Source organism: Melanotaenia boesemani, chromosome 8 (genome assembly GCF_017639745.1).
Source record: "Melanotaenia boesemani isolate fMelBoe1 chromosome 8, fMelBoe1.pri, whole genome shotgun sequence".
Lineage (NCBI taxonomy): Eukaryota > Metazoa > Chordata > Actinopteri > Atheriniformes > Melanotaeniidae > Melanotaenia > Melanotaenia boesemani.
In genome coordinates, this window is record NC_055689.1 from 1,065,078 (window position 1) to 1,088,151 (window position 23,074).

At 43.7% G+C, this 23,074-nt stretch overlaps 1 protein-coding gene across 3 annotated transcripts in view; it reads left to right on the plus strand.

Moving 5' to 3' along the window:
• Positions 1 to 3,060: 3,060 nt before the first annotated feature.
• Positions 3,061 to 23,074, plus strand: part of kcnn1a (potassium intermediate/small conductance calcium-activated channel, subfamily N, member 1a) — a 147,910-nt gene continuing 127,896 nt past the window's right edge. The window contains exon 1 of one of the 3 annotated variants that reach the window (XM_041991453.1): positions 3,061 to 4,482. In XM_041991453.1, coding sequence (XP_041847387.1) covers positions 3,289 to 4,482 — 1,194 coding nt within the window. In that variant the 5' untranslated portion in view covers positions 3,061 to 3,288. The remainder of the gene's footprint in view (positions 4,483 to 23,074) is intronic. The other 2 variants (XM_041991454.1, XM_041991452.1) reach the window with 2 other exon arrangements.

Consider the following 23,074-nt stretch of genomic DNA (forward strand, 5'->3'; position numbering starts at 1 on the left):
TTTCCGACTGCCTCCGGGAAATTAAAGCATGGTTCTCCTCCAATTTTCTCAAACTCAACAGCAGTAAAACTGAAGTTCTACTTGTCATCACGCCCTCCACTCTAACCAAGTCTCACAGTTTCTCCATCAACATTGACAGTTCTACCATTTTCCCCTCCCCTCAGGTCAAGAGTCTCGGCGTCATTCTCGACAGCACCCTATCATTTCAAGCCCACATCAATAGCATTACTCGGTCTGCCTACTTCCACCTTCGTAATATTGATCGTCTACGCTCTTCACTCACTCCACATGCTGCTGCAATCCTTATCCATAGTCTTGTCACATCCCGCATCGACTACTGTAACTCACTTCTCTTTGGTCTTCCCAATAAATCACTCCAGAAACCTCAGCTTCTCCAGAACTCTGCTGCTCGTATCCTGACTTGCACCTCTTCCTTTCAACATATTTCCCCTGTCCTTCAACAACTCCACTGGCTCCCAATAAAATACAGAATTAACTATAAGTTACTGGTCCTCACTTTCAAAGGTATTCACCATCTGGCCCCTCCTTATCTGTCTGATCTCCTCCATATTGCCCCTCCCTCCCATGCTCTCAGGTCATCCTCCTCCGTTCACCTTACTGTTCCCTCTGCCCGTCTCTCTACCATGGGGAGCAGAGCCTTCAGTCGCTCCCCAGCTCTGGAACTCACTTCCATCCGAGATTAGGAACATCAGCTCCCTTCCATCATTCACATCTGCACTCAAAACCCACCTGTTTAAACTGGCCTACTCCCTATAACCCATGTATACTGACTGTTTTGTGTAATTTTTATATCAATGTCCTTTATCTCTTTTAACTCTTATGTAATTTATATTTTTATTGTCTTTTTATTTATTTTTTATTTTTGTGTATGGTGACCTTGGGTGTTTGAAAGGCGCCAAGAAATAAAATGCATTATTATTATTATTATAAAACAGCAGTTTTTCTCCAGTACCAAGGCAACCGCTGCAGTTTTTAGACTCATCAAAAAATCCAAATAGCTGAGCCAGCTTTAAGAGAAAAGATTATTACTTATTAAAAATGGCTAATGTATGATGCAGAAGTTGGCTCCCTTTTTCATCTCTATCCTCTCCTTTCCCCTTGGCTCCATCTCACCTCCTGTCTGCTGCACTAAAATGACACATTTTAAGTTGTTCATGCCAAAGTTTTAAATTCTCAGCCATTCTTGTGAAATTAATCAATGAAAAACATGTCTTATTATGTTTTAAATGTTTTGTGGTCTTTTAATACTTCAGATTTCCTTGATGGGCAACGCCTGTCTGTGATCTGAACCTAATGAATGTCATCAGAGACATTGGCAGGTCTTTGGCTTGTTTGTGGGCCTTTCTACCTCTAATTTAGTCTTAATATGAATAGAGATCAGATGGCCCACACATGGTTGATAAGTTGCTCAGTTTTGGACCTTTGTCCATAGTGGTTTAATCTTGATAGGAAGTCAGTATTTACCTTGGGATTCCGTGAGCCAGTGTCTCTGCAATAACAACGCCTCTGTACTTTCATCTGAAGTCAAGCTGGTTCCGAACAAAATCATCTCCTCTGTCAAAAGGAAGCTGATCTAGACCTGCTCTGTCTTACGTTTTTTAATCAGATTTTTCTATTCATAAGGCTTTTTTTTTACCTACAGCAGATTGTTCCTCAGTCAGCTGGTTGCTGTGAAGCAGTGTGTCTTTACCATGGGAAAAAGACTAAAGATCTGCAGCTTTAGAATATAGAGAATATACAAAATATACAGGATATGGAGTTAAGGCAGAGACTCACATACATACATACTAAACACAGTTTTTAGTCTATAGTTGATCTAAAGCACTTGACTGCCACTTAATTCCTTTGGTTAGTGATAAAAACTTACTTTTATTCACTTGAAACCAAGGGAATTATAAAACCAAATTAACTGAAATGTTTACATTTGTACCAAGTAACTGAAACAGGTTTATTTGTATTTAATTGGTTCAACTCGAACTATTTATATCATTTAGTACCAGCTGTTGTTGGCTATTCACCTTCAGCAGGAATTTAACTTTTACCATGAAGATTTAAGTTGCAGCCTTTATTTTCATCAACGTCTTCATCCCGTCTCCTCTGTGTGTGTGTTTACATATATATATATACATACAAACATATATATGACATGAAAGTCTATATCTAAACACATGTAGACAGATATATATGACACAGGGTGTGTTTCATATATGGTGTGTGAGAATTTCATAACTAGATTTTATGCTTTATGCTGCTTTTAAACAAATTTTTAATGTAGTTTAGAAAATGACATCCCTAAAACTATTTTTTTGCTATAGCATTTTTTGGCTTTAGGAAGGATGAAATTATCTTCAACTGTATGCTTAGTGGTGTATCCATGTATATTTATACTGAAATGTATGTTTTCTAAGTATTAAGTGTCTTTGTTACAGCGACATAATAATAATCTGTAAACTGAAATGAAGTCAGAGATTCAGATTTTTCATTTAAAAGAAAGTTAGTGATTTAAATAAAACTGACTTAAAACCATAAAGTGGCATGTGTGTGTATGTGTGTGTGTGTGTGTGTGTGTGCAGAAGCTTGGTTATGTTCTCTGCCTCTGTCTACCCGCTTTTTTTTACCGCGTTATTGAGCGCGTGCAGCAGCTGATCAGTGCGGACTCTGGCTGGTAAAACTAAACCAGGGATTTTAAACAGAACAGGCCTCTACCAGGACCAGGCTGTATTTATAACTGTGTTTTTCTCAACAAGTGGAAACGTGCTACAAAATCTATTCTTCCCTTGTCATGCTTGTTAAAAATGCGCTTTGTGGGGACTTTGTGAGGGAGGGGTCTGTTATTTTAGAGAGTTATCTAAGCATCATGTTGAACAAGCTGGAGGAAGTGTGTGACGTAGCAGAAGTAATTTCTGATTATGCAGGGTGGTTATGGCAGCACTGAGAAAGCAGGTGTAGGTCTGCAGTAGATTAAGATGATCGACCAGGTGTGGAGGACATAAACACCTTTCAGCATCTCTGTCGTCCCATTCTTGTAATACCCTCGCGCCCTCAAGGAGCGATCGATCCGCTGCAACCTGTGCGCATGGCAGGCAAAGGAGCGAGACTGAGTCGAAGGCGGCGTTGTGGCTGCACGGTGACGTCTTAAGGCAGGTCCTGGTCAAACCTACCAATGGTACAAGTCGGTCCTGCTCTGCTGGGACTGATGGTAATGAATGGGTGTCGGTGTTCTACACGGCAAAGGAGCAGCCACAGCGAGACGAGGCGATCAAGGGGATGCGGCATCGGTACGCCGGAGCTGTCCATCAGCGCCAGCCCGCCGACGAGAAGCAAGGAAGCAGCGCGCAGCGCCGAGACCAAGTCGCTCCTGTTTTCTGCCTGCCGCCCCCGCCCTCTTCTCACCACCGAGACCGCACTTCGACCAGCGCCGCTCAGCGCCAGAGTCTCCAGGAGCTCCCGTGTTTGAGCCAGCCCACCAGGAGACCTGTTCACAGCGGCGACCCTCTACCTCCTGCGAGCTACGACACCACCCAGCGACCTTCACACCGAGGCAGTGAAGCCAGCGCCGGGCAGCAGGATCCCTGGGCCCCGGCCGTCTCTCAGCCGCCGCCGCCGCAGTCAGACAGGGAGGCTGTTTTTCCGAGCTGTCACTGCAGCTTTTCAGAGCAGGAAGCCAGTCTTCCTACAAATCAGTCCCATCTCATCAACACTCTCCCACCGCAACCCCCCCGCAATTTTCCGCCACCTATTCCACCGCCACTGACGTCCTCCTCCTCCTTTCTGTTCTTTTCCCGGGGATCTAAAAGGGGGGATCGTCTCCAAAGGAGTGCCAATAATTACCAACAGGCAAGCATCGTGGAACGCTGCAGGGGAGGAGGAGGAGCAGCAGGGCACCGAGACCACAGGCAGCTGTTGCAGCAGCAGCAGCAGCACTGTCATCTAAAACTCCAACTGAGGGACCCCTCCCCTGAAGGAAGCCGTGCAAACTCACAGAAAGGACGCTCTTTAAATGTGTGTGAGTCAACCGACGCCAGGACAGCATTCGAGTCTCAGACTCAGGACCTGCAGCAGCAACAGATCCCACAGTTACGAGCGCAGCAGCAGCTACTGGTGGGAAGCAGCTTGCCGATCAACTACTGCGCCAGCGGCTCGGGGGAGCTATGTAGGACTCAGCAGGCTGCACTGCTGCAGCAGCCACGCGCACCGGGGGTCTGTCCCCAGCGTCCGCAACAGCACTGTGAACAAGATCGCAATAACTCTGCGAAGATCACCGCGCAGGGCGGCCAGGCGCAGCCACGCAACCACGACTCCCGCGTAGCCCCGCAGGTAACACCGCAGGCGCACGCGGGGAGCTCCTCTGCGACCAGCAGCAACAGCAGCAAAGACAGCCCCAACTACGGCTCGAGCTATCACCTGTGGCCCGAGAGCCCGCATAAAGGAGAGGAGAGGATACGCATCGACCTCCATAAGGTAGATTTCCATCTTTTTGTTTCTCTCGCGCGCGCCTGTGGCTCGAATTAACCAGAAATAATAAAACTGGCCTTAACGTGTTCTCAGTGACCACGCCTGTCAAATGAGTTTTTTTTTCTTTTTTTCATGGACCACAGTCGTTTGGGTTGTGTGTGCGCGCGCAGTGCGTGTATATGTACGTGTGGGTGCAGAAAGAGAGACATGAGAATCATCCTCAGTATTAATGCAGCTTGGTCTAAATGCAACAAACCCGATGTTTGTTTTGCCCACGCACGCACGCGCATGAACGTACATTAAAAAAGCGCTATAGCGAACGTGCGCGCGCGCGCACACACACACACACACCTGTTCCATGTTGCAGTGTTGTTTTGGGGAACAGTGTAATGATGACTTTTGTGTTTGGAGGCCTGAACACACACACACACACTAGCTGCTGCTGGTGGTGGGGGGTGGGGGGTCTGAGCGGATGATTCTTCATATTCAGGCCTTTCAAACACAAAACAGGTGTTATGTCACGAGGCCTGCAGAAACACTCTAACACTTAACTTGCTTCCATAATAAAAAATAAAGATGACACAGACTCACTTTTACCAAACCTGGTCCAACATGTGGCATTTCAGCAGAGAAACATGTTTCTCACTGTAAAAAGGATTTTATTTAGTCTTATTAGTACTAATCTTACCTTCAGTCCAGCAGATGTCTGCAGTCAGCAGGAAGCAGCAATGCTAACATGTAGCTTAGCAACATGATGGGAAAAACTCAGCTGAAAGATTCCACTCAGCATCCACACCAAACAGTCCAGACCCCAGCAGGTCTATGGGAATGTAGAAACCAGGACAACAGCTTGGTCCACTTCAGAGATTCTGATCATTTCTCCACACAAGCCAGGAGTCACATGACAGCAGAGACTCTGCTGGGTATGCTAACGCCTCTAGCTGCTGCAAAGGAAGAACAATTTTGATTTCAATAAAGTGAACTTGAAATCCTGGTGTATTAAAAACGTATCACCTGTAAATTATGTGAAATTTATTAAGTTTCTTCCACAACCTCATGAACTTCCAGCAGAAGTCAGGTTTGTCAAAGTTATAAACTCTAATCATTCCAGTAAATTAAACTCAAGCTAAAAATCAGCCTTCTTTTTCTTTTAGTAAAGAATGTGGATGTTGCAGCAGGTGAAGCGAGCGTCAGGTGTGCGAACAGATCAGATGTGTGTGTTAAAAGACGAGGCCATAAACTGTAAACACTAGGAAAGGTTCCTCACGGCTTCATGTGCAGTTGTCTGTTAAATCAAATAGTTTAGGTATCATGCTCTTGAAGTCTGATCGGCCCCTCTTAGCAGAGCAAAAATGAGAAGCTTAGCATAAAAAGACATATTAAAACAGGACGGTGGTGTTAAATTCCAACTGTAATGTTGACAAAACAAGACTGAAAGTGTTTCAGTGCAACTATTAATGCTTGAAGTGATTTTCAGTGGGATACGTGATGTTTGCTGCTGCGTCTTTCTTTTAGTGTAATTTACTCAGGCAGAGTAACAGACACAGTTGTTGACATTGGGGAGACATTTTCTGAGGCCTTAGACACCAAAAACATGATCATGAGCCTTATTGTTGTTGATTTATTTATTTTGTGTTTGTCTTTTAGTTTTTTTTCCTGAAAATAAGGCCAGGGATTAAGGGATTGAATAGAAAAGTAACTAGAGAAGACAAATCAAACAGCAAGAAGTTGAAAAAGAAAGATAAAATGTTAACGTAGCTCTATCTGTTGGTCACAGCGGACACACAGACTTCTGAAGACATCTTCATTTCAGGGGTGAAAGCTCCATTTGATTATTTAATTAGTTTGCCAATGTTTTTCTAGCAGCTCCCCTGACGTTTTACTCAAGGTGAAGCTTTTATATCTCAGGATGGGAAGGAAACGGGAGGCACTGATGAGGGCTCTGCATCTAAATAAGACCACCACTGCCCTTCTTAACATGTAGCGGCTGCTTTCAGGGCGGAGCTGGCTCCAGTAGAAGAAGGTGGAACATCCAAACACCTTGACTTGACTGTTCTGAACTTGGCTGAAATTTGGAGCATCAGCAGACTGAGGAAATACCCACCTGGCTGGAAGGACTTTTTATCTTGAGGTGATAGGAAAATGCATGTAAACAAACAATAATGTAACTTTTTCCAGAATTTAATTAGACAGAAATTAGAGCAATTTTAAAGGTTTATCTCTCAAAACTTAAAATATCAGCTGGTTGAGGAAACAGAGGCTACAGCTCCTCGGAGTGGCCGGACCAGGTTCGAGTCCCGGCCTGGGACCCTTGCTGCATGTCATTCCCCACTCTCTCTAACTCCCTTTCCTGTCAAGCTACTGCTGAATAAAGGCCACTAGAGGCCAAACATTCTTTAAAAAAATAGAAAGAAAGCATCATGTATGATGTCAAATGCTAAAAGCCAGTTTCTCATTTCCTCTAATCGCTCGCTCGCATTTCATCACAGAGGGAGTTAAAGGTGAGATGCTGAGCAGCTGTTCTACGTTATCACTGGTGAACATGAACATTAATCTGATCCAAAGAAATATTGTATTTGTAGTAATCTTTATTTAAAACCAGGTGGGACAGTTGAGGACCTGCCCTTATTTACAGTGCCGGCCTGGCCAGGGAAGACAGCAAAACAGAATTACATCACAAACATTACGGAAAATAAAAGCAAATGTAAAAAAATACAGCAACAAAAAATAAATTAGCAACTAAAATAAGTACAATATATACAATAATAAGTTAGTGGCTGTCAACAAGCGCCATGGTTTTGTGTAGTGATTCTAAAGAGAAAGGGGGGATGACCTTATTTTCAGGATCATCTGCAGCCGGAAGGGGAGCGAACTTTGGCTATGAGGAGATTGACAGAACTAGTAGAACGAAGGCTGTGATTCATGGAGTGCACATCAAAAGCGACTGAAGGTCTGCTGGAGATTTCCCAGGTTAAGTGTTGTAGATAAACAGTAACCAGTGTCTGCGAGGCTGCAGTGGAGGCCAGGTCAACGCAGCATACCGGTGGCAGTGCTGGGTATGAGAGAAGCTCCTGTCGGGAAACAGATAGCAGCCTGGTAAATGCCGTCCAGTTTGTGAAGAAGAGTGGTGGAGGCAGACCTGGAGACAAGAACAGGGACGTGCTCCCTGTTCTGGACTACGTTACATAGTCCCACGTCCCTTTGACCAACTGAAGAGTTAGTTAAGATGTAAGAAATGTTAACCCAATTGTAAAAAGTAAAATGTCAATGAAACAGAATTCAATGATTTCCAGATTCCATCTATCTGTGTTTTACTCCCAGTAGCAGATCAGCCTTAAGAAATATGATGGAAAATATGAGCTGATACTTATTCTGATGCAGCAACACGTCTGGAAAAAGTAGTTCCAGGGTGATGTTCAACATGGTGTAAAAAGTAGTTCCAGGGTGATGTTCAGCATGGTGTAAAAAGTAGTTCCAGGGTGATGTTCAGCATGGTGTAAAAAGTAGTTCCAGGGTGATGTTCAGCATGGTGTAAAAAGTAGTTCCAGGGTGATGTTCGGCACGGTGTAAAAAGTAGTTCCAGGGTGATGTTCAGCATGGTGTAAAAAGTAGTTCCAGGGTGGTGTTCAGCATGGTGTAAAAAGTAGTTCCAGGGTGATGTTCAGCATGGTGTAAAAAGTAGTTCCAGGGTGATGTTCGGCACAGTGTAAAAAGTAGTTCCAGGGTGATGTTCGGCACGGTGTAAAAAGTAGTTCCAGGGTGATGTTCGGCATGGTGTAAAAAGTAGTTCCAGGGTGATGTTCAGCATGGTGTAAAAAGTAGTTCCAGGGTGATGTTCAGCATGGTGTAAAAAGTAGTTCCAGGGTGATGTTCAGCACGGTCTAAAAAGTAGTTCCAGGGTGATGTTCAGCACGGTGTAAAAAGTAGTTCCAGGGTGATGTTTGGCACGGTGTAAAAAGTAGTTCCAGGGTGATGTTCGGCACGGTGTAAAAAGTAGTTCCAGGGTGATGTTCAGCATGGTGTGAAAAGTAGTTCCAGGGTGATGTTCAGCATGGTGTAAAAAGCAGTTCCAGGGTGATGTTCGGCACGGTGTAAAAAGTAGTTCCAGGGTGATGTTCGGCACGGTGTAAAAAGTAGTTCCAGGGTGATGTTCGGCATGGTGTAAAAAGCAGTTCCAGGGTGATGTTCAGCACGGTGTAAAAAGTAGTTCCAGGGTGATGTTCAGCACGGTGTAAAAAGTAGGTCCAGGGTGATGTTTGGCATGGTGTAAAAAGTAGGTCCAGGGTGATGTTCAGCACGGTTTAAAAAGTAGGTCCAGGGTGATGTTCGGCATGGTGTAAAAAGCAGTTCCAGGGTGATGTTCAGCACGGTTTAAAAAGTAGTTCCAGGGTGATGTTCAGGGTAATGTTTGGCATGGTGTAAAAAGTAGTTCCAGGGTGATGTTTGGCACGGTGTAAAAAGTAGTTCCAGGGTGATGTTCGGCATGGTGTAAAAAGTTGTTCCAGGGTGATGTTCAGCATGGTGTAAAAAGTAGTTCCAGGGTGATGTTCGGCACGGTGTAAAAAGTAGTTCCATGGTGATGTTCAGCATGGTGTAAAAAGTAGTTCCAGGGTGGTGTTCAGCATGGTGTAAAAAGTAGTTCCAGGGTGGTGTTCAGCATGGTGTAGCATCTCTTCTTCTAACATGTCTGGAAACGTCTGGGAAGTGAGGAGACCAGTTGCTGGACTTTTAGGAGAAGAATGTTGTTCCAGTCTGGTCTGATGCAGGATTCATGCTGCTCTGCTACTATCAGCTCATATTTTCATCACATGGTGAAACATCTCCATTTCATCATCTGAGATGTTGGTGATCTGCTACTGGCATAAAATATGTATCTATGTTTGTTTTGGAAAATGAGGTCATATTTTACTTCTGTAGTGTAAATTTTTACCAGATTTTTTTTCATTAATTCTCATTACTTTTTAAATCAGCTTTAATTTTGACTGCTCTACAAATGTTTGTTTTAATGTTTTTTTTTTTTTTGTTTTTTTTTTAACTGAAACAAACTCTCCCTAATAATCCAACCTGTTTCGCTTGCTCACATGCTCAGCAGGTAGCCAGGCATGCTTATCTGTTCAGGTATTTGTGGGGATCATGTTACATCTTATTGATCTGACCTTAATGAGATAGTCCCCCACACTCCCCTCCCATCTGAATCCCTTAAACAAAACACTGGTGACAGAACAAGCTGATCCAGCGTCTAGGATTACTGTGTCCCGCAACGCACCCTGAAACCTGATAGCTGTAGCCGCTGAGTAGATGGCGAGTGCTTCCATACGGTCTCGCCTCAGTGACATTGTGTAAGACAGGTGCATTGCTGCTGCTATTATCATCAGGTGTGTAAGTACTCTGAAGTCGGGCGCTTCCTGCGAAGCTGGCGTCCGCTGCAGAGACCTTGTGGTTCAGCAAGGCCAGTTTTTGAAGGAGTGCAGATGTGTTGTTGAGCAGGAGTCACATGATCAGCCATTTAAAACGTCGTCAGGTTTGCCATCAGGGATCAGAAGTAAGAAGTCCTCCTGGTGGATTTTAGGACAAATTGGGAAACGTAAAGTCTGTTTTAGTGCTTGGAAATCAAACAGATTCTTTAGTAGAATAAATTTTGTGGATTTAGCTAAATTTAAATTAAAATTTAGTTTAAATTACCTGTTTTTTTAAGACAGTATCTTTTTTATTTGATCAATAATTCTTATTACACAAAAAATTTATAACAATTAGTAAAAAGAGCTGAAGAGGTTAGAAAAGCTAAATAAAGTCTAATGTTCTGTCCATTTTTCATCCACACTATAACTGCCTAAAGTTTCTCGTGTTCTTTATTTTTACTTCTTTTTTCTTACTGTTTTATTTTAATAGATTAAACTGAGTTATTTAGGAAGATAAAATGTAAAAACTCTACGCCATGTCTCAGACGACATGTTCTAGGCAGCAGTGGCGGAGCTTCTCGTCTGTCTGAGCTGCTGAACCTGGTGAAGTTCTTCTGCTCTCTTAAAGTAAAACCTCGTTTTTTGTGCAGCCTTCACAGTGAGGATGCAGAGATCACACGCTCCAGAAACCAGCACACCTCTGTACAAGCGGTTGTTGTGTCTTCAGGTCTGATGAGGATGCACGCATTGGGTGTGTAAGTGTCAGCGCCCTCTACAGGCCTGGCATGCACACTACATCATTTCCAGGCCTATCGGCATTTTCACCCTACATGGAGGTAGTTTCTGCTCCGCTGTTGTGTAAATACGTTTTATGTTTAATACCCAAAGGGAAAATATTTGGTTTTGCATGAAATGTTGTGCCAACAGGGCCTTAGACATAAAAATACACTTTACCTGTTAGGATGATGAAAAATCAGATTTTTGTTTCATATTTTGACTGCCCTCCAGTTACTGCATATCCACACCTGCTTCCAGCAGACTGTGTTTTTATGGTTTTTATTGTTTTCACCGTGTTTAACACCAGTGATCCAGCGAGCTCGTTGCTCTGACATGATTTCAGCTAAAACCACGTCCATACCACCTTCCTGCAGCGTTAAAGTTCATCAGTTAATCTCAGTGAGGAGAACTTAAACGCATCACAATAACCTGATGATCTGACAACAAACTCAGATTTATGAAGTTTGTTTAACTTCTAAAAACGTCCTCAGCAGGTCCTCGCAGCTTCCATCAGTTACTTCCGGATTATTCCAGCTCTGCTCGGCTTTGGTTGGAAACAACATTCTCAACAGACTGTAATATTATGTCCAGCCTGGTGTCATCTCTCGCTTCGACCTGCCACGTCACCTGTGAGCTGCTCTACAGTCACCTATGGATGCGTGTGTGTGTGTGTGTGTGTGTGTGTCTGGTGAATGCCAGCCCACCTTTCAGGACAGCGTGAGGCAGAATGAATGGCTTGGAAGACGAGGAAAGTTATTAGGCCAACTGCAGGCAAACATGTGTATAATCACCCCATATGATCAAAGAAAAGTCAGGTGGCACCTGCACACAGAGATTCCTCCTGATTCTCTGAATCTTCTGATGACATTCTACACTGTAGATGGAGGATCTTCAAAGTCTGAGGAACATTTTTCTGAAATTGTTCCAGTTTTAGATCCAGTTTGTCTCAGATTGGTGAAGCTCTGTCCATCTTTCCATCTGAGAGACTCTGCCTCTCTGAAATGCTCCTTTTATACCAGTCATGTTACTGACCTGTTACCAGGTAACCTGGTTAGTTGTCCAATGCTCCTCCAGGTGTTTCTGGTTTGTACCAGGTACTTTTCCAGCCTTTTGTTGCTGCATCAGATTCACTATCAGCTCATATTTTCATCTCATGGTGAAACGTCTCCGTTTCATCCTCTGAGATGACGCCGATCTGCTACTGGAATAAAATTATGATGTGGTTGGATCTGTAAATCATTACATTTTACACAGCCCTAACATTTTGGAGCAGGAGTTTTAGTTTTTATTTACAAAATTTTCTTCTCTGTGCATTTTTTTGTATAACTGAGATAATTTATTATTGTTGAACCCGTTCCAGGGTACGAGTGGGTTCTTTAGACATCTTAATCAAGGAAAGTTCAGGGTTAATTGGACAGCCGGCTCTCTTCAAGAGGAAAGATTATGCTAGCTGTAGTGTTTTAGTGCTAGCTTTTAATAACACTGAGGTAATGTTGATGTTGGAACTTCAACAATTGATGTAGACAGATCTGCAGGAACATTGTAATTGACGCTGCAGCTTTTTCCAGGAGGAACATTATGTTGATTTAAACTTTCCATCTGTCGTCTCTGAGCTTTGTTGCAGGGCCTCTACTTGTTTTTCTCTCATTAGGCGCCCGTGTTTCCCATGACTTCGGCTTTCTGTGAGCACAACCAACACCTTTAAAGTAAACAAACCTCGCTGAACAATTAAATGTCAGAGGCTTAGCTCACATCCTCCGTGTGTGACGAAGGGCTGGCCCTGCTGTAGATGTCTGATAGTAGAAGGTGTGGGAGCCTCTCGGTTCAGGCTGCAGCTGGCACAGCACATGCAGCGTAAGTATGAACATGAAGGTCTTTTAATAATTAATCGCTCTTTTCCTGCTGTTTTTAAGTGCTACTCTGTGCTCTGCTTCTGAAATAGATTTGTTTTAGCATGTGCATGTTACTATAGAAACATCAGCTCGGTGTTGTGCAGCGGTTTGGTCAAAGTTTGGTCGTGTACAGTACAAGATAATCTAGATACAGAAACATATTACTGTGCTGGTAAATCACCCTCTACCTGATATAATTCAGTCACTTTGTGTTACCTGTACAAGGAGACAGTGTTTTATTTACTTGTGGTCTAGCTGAACACAAAGAGTGAATAGAAACCATTTTGAAATGGGGGGGCGGGGTGGGGGGGTCGCTCAGAGCTTAACAAATGACCACCGTTCACTCCTATGGTAATTCCTGTGAGACGCTACGCCAAGAGATGCCAGGCACATAATGTATCACCACAATGCATATGCTTTATGGCTAATTAGGTTATTGATCTAAGGCTGTTCCTGCATCAGGGCATGATCACAACACACAGACGGCGAGAGAATGAGTAATGTAGCTGCATTATTACAGCGCGGAGAGCCTCGGCCGTGAAGTCGCAGCTCCCTGGCTGGGCGTGCAGGTGTGTGCGCATGCATCCAGCTGTTTCCAGATGTTTCTTAAACGCTGCGTTCTGTGGGAGTGCAGAGAGGTGTTGCTCAGCCTGCCTGCGAAAAGTCCAGTTTAAAAAAGTGTTGAGGATTTCTGTTGTTTTCAGTTTTCAGGAGAAGTTTCCCTCATCTTTACAGACAGGTTGGTTCTTGTTGTTGCACCACATCATTTACAGCATACGACACAGCCCAAACAAAAGCCCCGCATCCAGTCAGGATCACTCTGCCTCTAGCCGATCGCACAGCAGGTGAATGTCATTTATGTTTGTTAAAAAAAGAATGTTTCTGTGGGGAAAAAAAACAGAAGAACAGCATCTAATTACAACTCTGTGTGTGTGTGTGTGTGTGTGTGTGTGTTTGGTACTTTATGTGTGTAATGTTTGCAAACTATGGAGAACATGTGTGTGTGTTCACTAGTCTCAATCTGAGCTCATTACCTGTAATAACCTGGGAAGCACAATACGTAGAGAGAAGTGGAAGAGTTGAGAGTTTCCCCAAAACTCTATACTCACCATCCTCTTCACCAGGTCCGCCTTCTAGTACCGGGTCGTCCTCTTCATCAGGACCGCCTTCTAGTACCGGGTCGTCCTCTTCTTCAGGTCCGCCTTCTAGTACCGGGTCGTCCTCTTCTTCAGGTCCGCCTTCTAGTACCGGGTCGTCCTCTTCATCAGGTCCGCCTTCTAGTACCGGGTCGTCCTCTTCTTCAGGACCGCCTTCTAGTACCGGGTCGTTCTCTTCATCAGGACCGCCTTCTAGTACCGGGTCGTCCTCTTCATCAGGTCCGCCTTCTAGTACCGGGCCGTCCTCTTCATCAGGACCGCCTTCTAGTACCGGGTCGTTCTCTTCATCAGGACCGCCTTCTAGTACCGGGTCGTTCTCTTCATCAGGTCCGCCTTCTAGTACCGGGTCGTTCTCTTCATCAGGACCGCCTTCTAGTACCGGGTCGTCCTCTTCATCAGGTCCGCCTTCTAGTACCGGGTCGTCCTCTTCTTCAGGTCCGCCTTCTAGTACCGGGTCGTCCTCTTCATCAGGACCGCCTTCTAGTACCGGGTCGTCCTCTTCATCAGGTCCGCCTTCTAGTACCGGGTCGTCCTCTTCTTCAGGTCCGCCTTCTAGTACCGGGTCGTTCTCTTCATCAGGACCGCCTTCTAGTACCGGGTCGTTCTCTTCATCAGGTCCGCCTTCTAGTACCGGGTCGTCCTCTTCATCAGGACCGCCTTCTAGTACCGGGTCGTCCTCTTCATCAGGACCGCCTTCTAGTACCGGGTCGTTCTCTTCATCAGGACCGCCTTCTAGTACCGGGTCGTTCTCTTCATCAGGTCCGCCTTCTAGTACCGGGCCGTCCTCTTCATCAGGACCACCTTCTAGTACCGGGCCGTCCTCTTCATCAGGACCACCTTCTAGTACCGGGCCGTCCTCTTCATCAGGACCACCTTCTAGTACCGGGCCGTCCTCTTCATCAGGACCACCTTCTAGTACTGGACGTTCCATTCTGTCCTTGCTAGTATCGATCTCTCTCTCTCTCTCTCTATCTATCTATCTATCTATCTATCTATCTATCTATATCTATATATATATATGTATGTATCTATGTGTGTGTGTGTGTGTGTGTGTGTGTGTGTGTGTGTGTATGTGTGTGTGTGTGTATTTAACATGTGGTATCTCTTTGCCTTTCTCACCGATGCTCCCAGTGCTTCTCTCTGGTTTATGAAGGTGGTTTCTGGTCTTTGGCTCTCCGTGTGCTGCAGTTGCCATACAGCTGCTCCAGCCTCCATTACTGGCCTCCCTCTGACTGTTAACCCTTTAATCGCTGAGCCTTGTGTGCGGTTGTCCTTTAGTTGCTGCCATTTTCTCTTTAACTCTTTCACAGACAGAGCTGCTTCCCTCCACCCTCCACCACCTTTTGACTTCATTTCTCCATAACTTGTCTCTGCTCCCCAGCCACCATGTCTCCCCTCCTTTGTCAAACCGAGAAGAAAAGCTTTTTAAATAGACTCAATTTATGGTAATAGGCCCGAGGGGTATCAGATGCTTAATTTTACTGAAAGAAAAAAAATGTAGAAGGAGACTACAATAGCTCAGTGGCCTCTTCACAATATCCTGAACTTTTATCTCGACTGTACAGTGTGAGGTCTGGTTATGGTTCACCTACCTTAAAATAAGGTTATGTGCAGTGCAATGTAGTACAGAAGCTTTATGTGTGTGTCACATTTCCCCGTGTCTGTAGGGCAAATTAAGATGTGCTACTTTTTGAGTTGGCCTCTGTTTCACATCATATGGGGCTAGTTGCCTGATAAGTAAATTCAGTTAGTTGGAGTCTCTGAAACGCTGCTGCAGCAAACTGAAGCTGGATGGCTCAAGCTGACGGCTCTCTGTTGCAGTGGAGAAGCAATGAGTCCTGATATCGTCTGCTGTCGTTGGCCAGGAGTTTTAGTCATTTTCCCACTGCAATATTAGCCTTTTTAACTGGTGAGTTTCATCTCAGAGAGGAAAATAGAAGATGTGAACACAATACCAATTAAAAACTTGCTGATGAATAAGCACAACGACAAAGCAGATTTTAAAGAAGTTGGGACCCTAGTTAAAATGTAAATAAAACCAGAATCTTTTCAGGTCATATTTTACTCCCAGTAGAAGATAAACAACAAAACATCTGGAAACGTCTGGGAAGTGAGAAGACCAGTTGCTGGAGTTTTAAGAGAGGAATGTGGTCCCTTTCTGGATTCTAGCTGCTCTACAGTCCTGGACCTTGGATGTTGTGTACTGGTGAAAGGTCTGGACTGCAGGCAGGCCAGTTCAGCAGCTGGACTCTTCTCCTGTGAAGCCATGCTGCTATGATGGATGCAGGATGTGGTTCAGCATCGTCTTGCTGAACCACATCCACAAGCACATCTTTTCCTGAATCTCAAGGACTCCCCGTCTGTTGCCCTCCAGCTTCTCCTGCTGGCTCTTGTCCTCCTTCCATCATAAATCTCATGCAGAATGTTTCCAGGCAATTCTCCAGTCAATCTTTATGGAGTTGCATGATCAATCTGTCCTAAGCTATAGGTTGTGCCCCAGCTTGAATTTACAGCCAGCTCGTTTTCAAATGACTTACAATCACTGTGCAGTGAACATAGAAGCTGTCAGGACGTGGCATGATGAAGTCGTTGGATCTCACCGTAGTATATACAGTATGCATGCTTTGATGGGAGGAGGACATTGTGGGATTTTAGCCCAGGTTCTGAGGCACTCCAGAGTGATAATGCCGTGGAGGAATGTGGTGCCGTTTGGACCTCAAGTAGCCGCTAAGGGAGCAGGCAGCTAATGAAGAGGCCTTTCTTGTCTGGCAGTTAAAAGCTGCCAATATTTCAAGCTGTTGTGGTGTGTTTGAGGACATGAGTATGTTTGTCTATTTGTAAACGGAGACACATAAATTACAGGAAACATGATGCTAACAGTGATGCCCATCCACAAATACACATATTTACACTCTAATCCAATTTTATGTTGAATACTTGTTTTTCACATTGTAGCTGATATGATATCATATGAATATATTGATAAAGGTCTAATAGGTATTCATATACGTATCTTATAAATCCCTAATGAAATTAAGCTTGTTTGTTTATATTTATTTATTTAAAAGGGACAGGACAAGAAAACATTGTTACAGTTTCAAATGCAACCGATGCCATGTCCACATGCCATCTAGCTAACAGCTAATTTGCAGACCAAGTCCCCTTGTATAGTTAAGATATTCATCTTTATATTTAGGTTGTAACAATGATTTTTAGAACAGGATTCTTCCTCCTCCTGTTCAGACGTTTTTCTCTGTTGTTGTGTTGCAATCTTTTTCATTCAGTGGTTTTAAGCAACTTGTTGAAAATAAGACATAATCAGAGTGATTATGATGTTGTGTTTCAGGTGTATTTAGATATATTGATGATGTTATCTTGAGAAAACAAATAATTAATTCATTATTTCAGTAACTGTGATAAAACTGGGTTCTTCTTTGATAGATTTGAGGATAGTAAAGAGAATAAGACATACAAGCTTTGCTAATTCTTTTATCTTCAGCTTGCTGACATTTTGAGCATCAAATGACCGCTTGTTACTTAAACCTAACGGTAAATAAAACCTCTCCATGCCCCACACACCTGTTTAATAATGGAGACACTCACCTGGAGCTGCTGTTTGTGGCTGCAGTAAACATTTCACTGCCATAGCAACCAGCTGATCAGAGCATTTTAGCTAGCTGTTTAGTCAGAAAGAGAGAAAACAAAACAAACAAAGAAAACCAGAGCTTTAAGCCTCTGATATCTGAGAATATATTCCTATTTATTTCTGTCTCATTACTGTCAGAAAATACTCTGATCAGAGTCTGTAGTCACGCTGACGGGATTTGAGTGGCTAATGAATCAGGCTGATGCATCATTTCTGGTGAAACATGCTTCATTCTGTAGCAGCATTATTCTGGCCTGCCTAGTGATTGGAGCTGATAAGAATTTAGCTATATCAATTCCATCATCAATATCACTTATTGATTAGATTCCTTAACAATTTTTTTAATCGATTCTCCGGTAGTTATGGAATAAATTCTGAAGACCGTGAACCGAGAACATGAACCAAGAACATGAACCAGGAACATGAACCAAGAACATGAACCAGGAACATGAACCGAGAACATGAACCAGGGACATGAACCGAGAACATGAACCAGGAACATGAACCGAGAACATGAACCAGGAACATGAACCGAGAACATGAACCAGGAACATGAACCGAGAACATGTACCAGGGACATGAATCGAGAACATGAACCAGGAACATGAACCGAGAACATGAAACAGGGACATGAACCGAGAACATGAACCAGGGACATGAACCAGGAACATGAACCGAGAACATGAACCGAGAACATGAACCAGGAACATGAACCAAGAACATGTACCAGGAACATGAACCGAGAACATGAACCAGGAACATGAACCAAGAACATGAACCAGGAACATGAACCGAGAACATGAACCGAGAACATGAACCGAGAACATGAACCAGGAACATGAACCAGGAACATGAACCAGGAACACGAACCGAGAACATGACCCGAGAATATGAACCGAGAACATGTACCAGGAACATGAACCAAGAACATGAACCAGGAACATGAACCGAGAACATGAACCAGGAACATGAACCGAGAACATGAACCAGGAACATGAACCGAGAACATGAACCAGTAGCATGAACCGAGAACATGAACCAGGAACATGAACCGAGAACATGAACCAGGGACATGTACGGAGAACATGTACCAGGAACATGAACCGAGAACATGAACCGAGAACATGAACCAGAAACATGAACCAAGAACATGAACCAGGAACATGAACCGAGAACATGAACCAGGAACATGAACCGAGAACATGAACCAGGAACATGAACCCAGTTCATGGACCAGGAACATGAATCGAGAACATGAACCGAGAATATGAACCAGGAACATTAACCGAGAACATGAACCAGGAACATGAACCGAGAACATGAACCAGGAACATGAACCTAGAACATGAACCAGGAACATGAACCAGGAACATGAACCGAGAACATGAACCGAGAACATGAACCTAGAACATGAACCGAGAACATGAACCGAGAACATGAACCTAAAACATGAACCGAGAACATGATCCGAGAACATGAACCGAGAACATGAACCAGGAACATGAACCGAGAACATGAACCAGGAACATGAACCGAGAACATGAACCTAGAACATGAACCAGGAACATGAACCGAGAACATGAACCAGGAACATGAACTCAGAACATGAACCGAGAACATGAACCAGGAACATGAACCGAGAACATGAACCGAGAACATGAACCGAGAACAGGAACCTATAACATGAACCAGGAACATAAACCGAGAACATAAACCGAGAACATGAACCTAGAACATGAACATAGAACATGAACCATTATCATTACAGGTTGTTAGAATTTTAACGTCTGTGTTTGGTAAAATTCATATCTACATGCAAAGACATGTATTCACCCTGTGTATAACGTACAGGACTTTTCTTTCCCATGGATTTGACCTCATGGGGCTGGTTCTTCAAAAAATTTAATATGGATTAATTTGGGAATCCCATTTTTCAGGTTCACATAACCCAGCTTATTTTTTACCGCGGCTGTTGAAAGCAACATTGGATCTCCCTGATCCAGAATCCCATTTTTCTGGATTTCCAGTATGTAAATCAATGTGGGCTTCTGGCCATGTGAAGAACAGGTAGAAGAGCTGGTATAGGGTCACTTTAAGTACTTTTCACTGTGTGACAACACACAGGAAATCAGGAACATCTACTTCTATGTATAATTTTATGACTTCTCATCAGAGCTACAACAAAAATGAAACTCATCCATTAAAAACTGCATTGTGGATATTTTGGGAACGTCTTAAATAAACAAGGCGTAATGTTCCTCTCTGTGACATGTTAATGATACACTGGAGCCCTGTGTGGAGGAACCGGACCAGCCTCCGGCTTTCTGCCAGAATCAAGGACGGACGGGACGTGAAGTAAGGGATGCATCGTTAGACATTATTCCTGACAGGTTTGTCCCTGAATATGCAGGAAAATGGATTAATATATCTGTTTTTGTTAACATTTTGTTTGCGGTGTATTCCATGGGGACAAGATGATGTTATGCTTTATTCTTGCTGTGCTGACAGGATTAATCGGAGCCTCTGCCTATTTAACCATTTTATCCCAAGTCAGGTGCAACAAATAAATATTAGCATGTGCACTGACTGAAAAGATATAATTGTTAGATCAAATTTGAGGTTGTACCGCATGTTCTTCCTGAAATCCGCATTGAAATCCTATACCCTCTTTTGGGATCAGGATAATCCTGTTCTTTTGGATCAAAGTTATCCGGATTCTACTCAGAAGTTTTGAACAACACAAACTGAGGGTTTTGTGTGATCTAAGCCGATTTTGGAATCTGGATTTCAAACAACCTATTTTCCAGATTTGATCCTATCTGATAACCGAAATCCGATCGGATCACGTTTGAACCAGGCCATGAAGCTCATCATATGCTGAAGAAGCTGATGTGCTGTAGATTGGCTTCTGGGTCTTTTTTCTTCTCTAAGAAGACGTTGATGATGACATTGGTACTTTAGGAGAGTTGTATTTGTGTCTAAACTTAACTGCTTCATCTTGCTGCTAAACACCCCAAAACGGATTTCCAGTTGATGCTGGTCACCTGTTGTGCTGGTACTGTACCATTTGCCTGCATAAGACTGCCTTCTCCAGGCTGTACCTGTTTTATTTTAGGGTTTTAACAGGATGTACTGCATAACTCAGTGGCTCAGTTCACTGCTTTGTATCTGATGAATCACAGATTTAGTTTCTGATTAAGATTTAGAGGCTGAGTGGTGAGTAACTTGGCTCAAACTGCGCCCTCTGGGGTATTTTCCACGTGGCAGCTGGGCTTTCAAGCTTTCCATAGCAGATACAGTGACGGCCATAAGGCTCTTTATCTGATGCACTCAAGCTGTCAGAGTTCTGCTCATTCTTTTGAAGGATGTTTGCTCGGTGCTCACCTGAAAGCTTTGCCCCAGACAGCTTTTTAAAAGGCCTGCCATCACCCACCTGTAGTCTCTGGGTCTGGTTTCCTCTTTAGAGGTTGTCAGTGTTATGCTTCCATCTCCCTCCTGAGTTTAGCTTGATGTTTCCTTTTAGGAAGCTACAGCTAGAGACCATAGACTCCACACATCACTGGATGTTTTGCAGTTATGCAACAAGCATTTATTTACATTTGGATCTGTTAAACTTCCCTTTGAATTAGAATATGTAAACATGCATATTGCTTTGGGTGTGCAAGTGTTTACCAACTTCATGCAATGCAGTTAAAGACATGTTGAGTGTCAGTGGAGTAATATTTGACAATATTTTTCTAATTTGTGTGGGAATGAGTCAGAGTGCTTCATCTTTCTGATGTGAATGATCAACTCAAATCTGGCATCAATCACATTGTTATGCATATTGGGAAGCTACAGGGGCAAATGGGGCAATACTGTTAATTAATCCAGAAGCTGATTAGTGAAACACTGAAAGATCTTCTTGTTCCATTTTCATATTCAGTGAAAGTCTCAGAGAGGGTTAGAGGAAGAATTAATCAACATCAACTCTGCAAATTTCAGTGAAGGGATATCCACCATAAACTGCCAGTTTCCACCAGGACTATGTACGCCGCACTCCGGCTGCAGCGCGATTCTGTTCTGACCTCCACAACACGTCAACTCACACTAGGAGTGTGTCAGACACAGAGCGTCCGTGAGGGCAGTTCAGCATTCGCAAATCTGCACTGGGGCTTTTATTTTGAAATTTGTTGGATAGTTTACACTGCTCCCCTGCCTGATTTCCTGTCTGGCCCTATCGGAACTGCTCAGCGTGTCATGTTCTGGATGTGCTGGAGGTTGGAATGACACTGCAGCGGAATGGGGCACACACGCACCTGGTGCTGGTCTTTCCTATAGGCAACAAAGCAGTTGCCTAGGACGCCATCTTTTGGGGGGCGCTGCACTTGCAAGCCAAATCTGCCAGCAGGTGTTAACACAAGTCTACGTTCACACTGTAGGTTATGTTCATGCTTCACCCAGTTTATGTAGTAAATAGGCATCAAAATGAAGAGACCTAAACTGCTGGCAGTCATATGTAGTAACCATCTTATCAACATGAGAGATATTTTACCCTCATCACGAGAAGCTCAGTTGCATTACAGCTTCCCTCCACTTGATGGGAGTAATGTGTCAACAAGTTGTTCAACAAACATCGGGCATCCCAAAGGCTAAATTACTTATGGGAAAGCATTAACTCTTTGAAAAATTCAATTTATAACCCTAAATGAACCAAATTGGTTTAGTAATTCAGTTGTCCTAGGGATGGTAGTTTTTGGATAAGAGATAAACAATAATCAATCATCTGCATATAATGGAAGTATATGTTCCAAATCGCATCTGTTAATTCTTGCAATAGATAATGCAATAGATAATGGTTTGACGGCCAAGGCGAACGACAATGGCCTCAAAGGGCACATTTGGTGGGTTCCTTTGCCAAGTGTGAGATATTGGGATTTCATCTCATTAGGGCTAATGGATGCTTTAGAAGATGAGTATAAAAGAATGATCCAAGATATGTACTTAGGCCCATTGCAGAGCCTTTTTAAGACCTCCAGTAGATAATTCCAATCCACCCTATCAAAAGTTTTGTTGAGTGAGATGATACTTAGCAAAACCAATTCAAGTCATTGAGCTAGTGTTTTAGCTCAAACCTTATAATCAGTATTTAAAGGGGTAGTGTTACGGCCCTGCTTGTCGTAGACAAGCTGTGGCCGTTTGTGTGGTGATTAGGGGCGGCAGAGCGCTGCCCTGAGTGGCCAGGGCCAGCGCCTTTGTCCCCGCCCCTGTGTGACTGGCACCCCTCTGGACCAGTCAGGCTGCAGCCCGAAGGAAAGCTGAGGCTGAAAAGGCTGCAGCCGAGGCAGGTCTGGAGGGGGAGAAACCAGAATGGCTCCGGCCTCTCTCCCCCTCATGTTGTGCACCGGGTGTGTGTGTGTGTCGCGACCACCTCCTTTCCACAATAGGTGTTTAAGTGTTGAGTTAAGTTTACTTTGTGTTTGTGTTAGAGCTGGGCTAGGTTAGCGTTTTATTGTGTTGTGACGACGGTCACTTTAGTTATGGGCCTGTTGCTTTTGTTTGGGTTTTTAGTTTCACCACCGAGTGGCGGTTGTGTTTCGTTTGCACTCGGTGTGTGTTTGGTATAGGTTTTAGTTTGTTTCTTTCTGCAGGTCCGCTAACCCCAGCTCATCTTTTGTTCTACAGGTTGTCCATCACTTCACGGGAATTGTAAATAAATGTGCTTTTATTTTGAAATACCATCTCTCT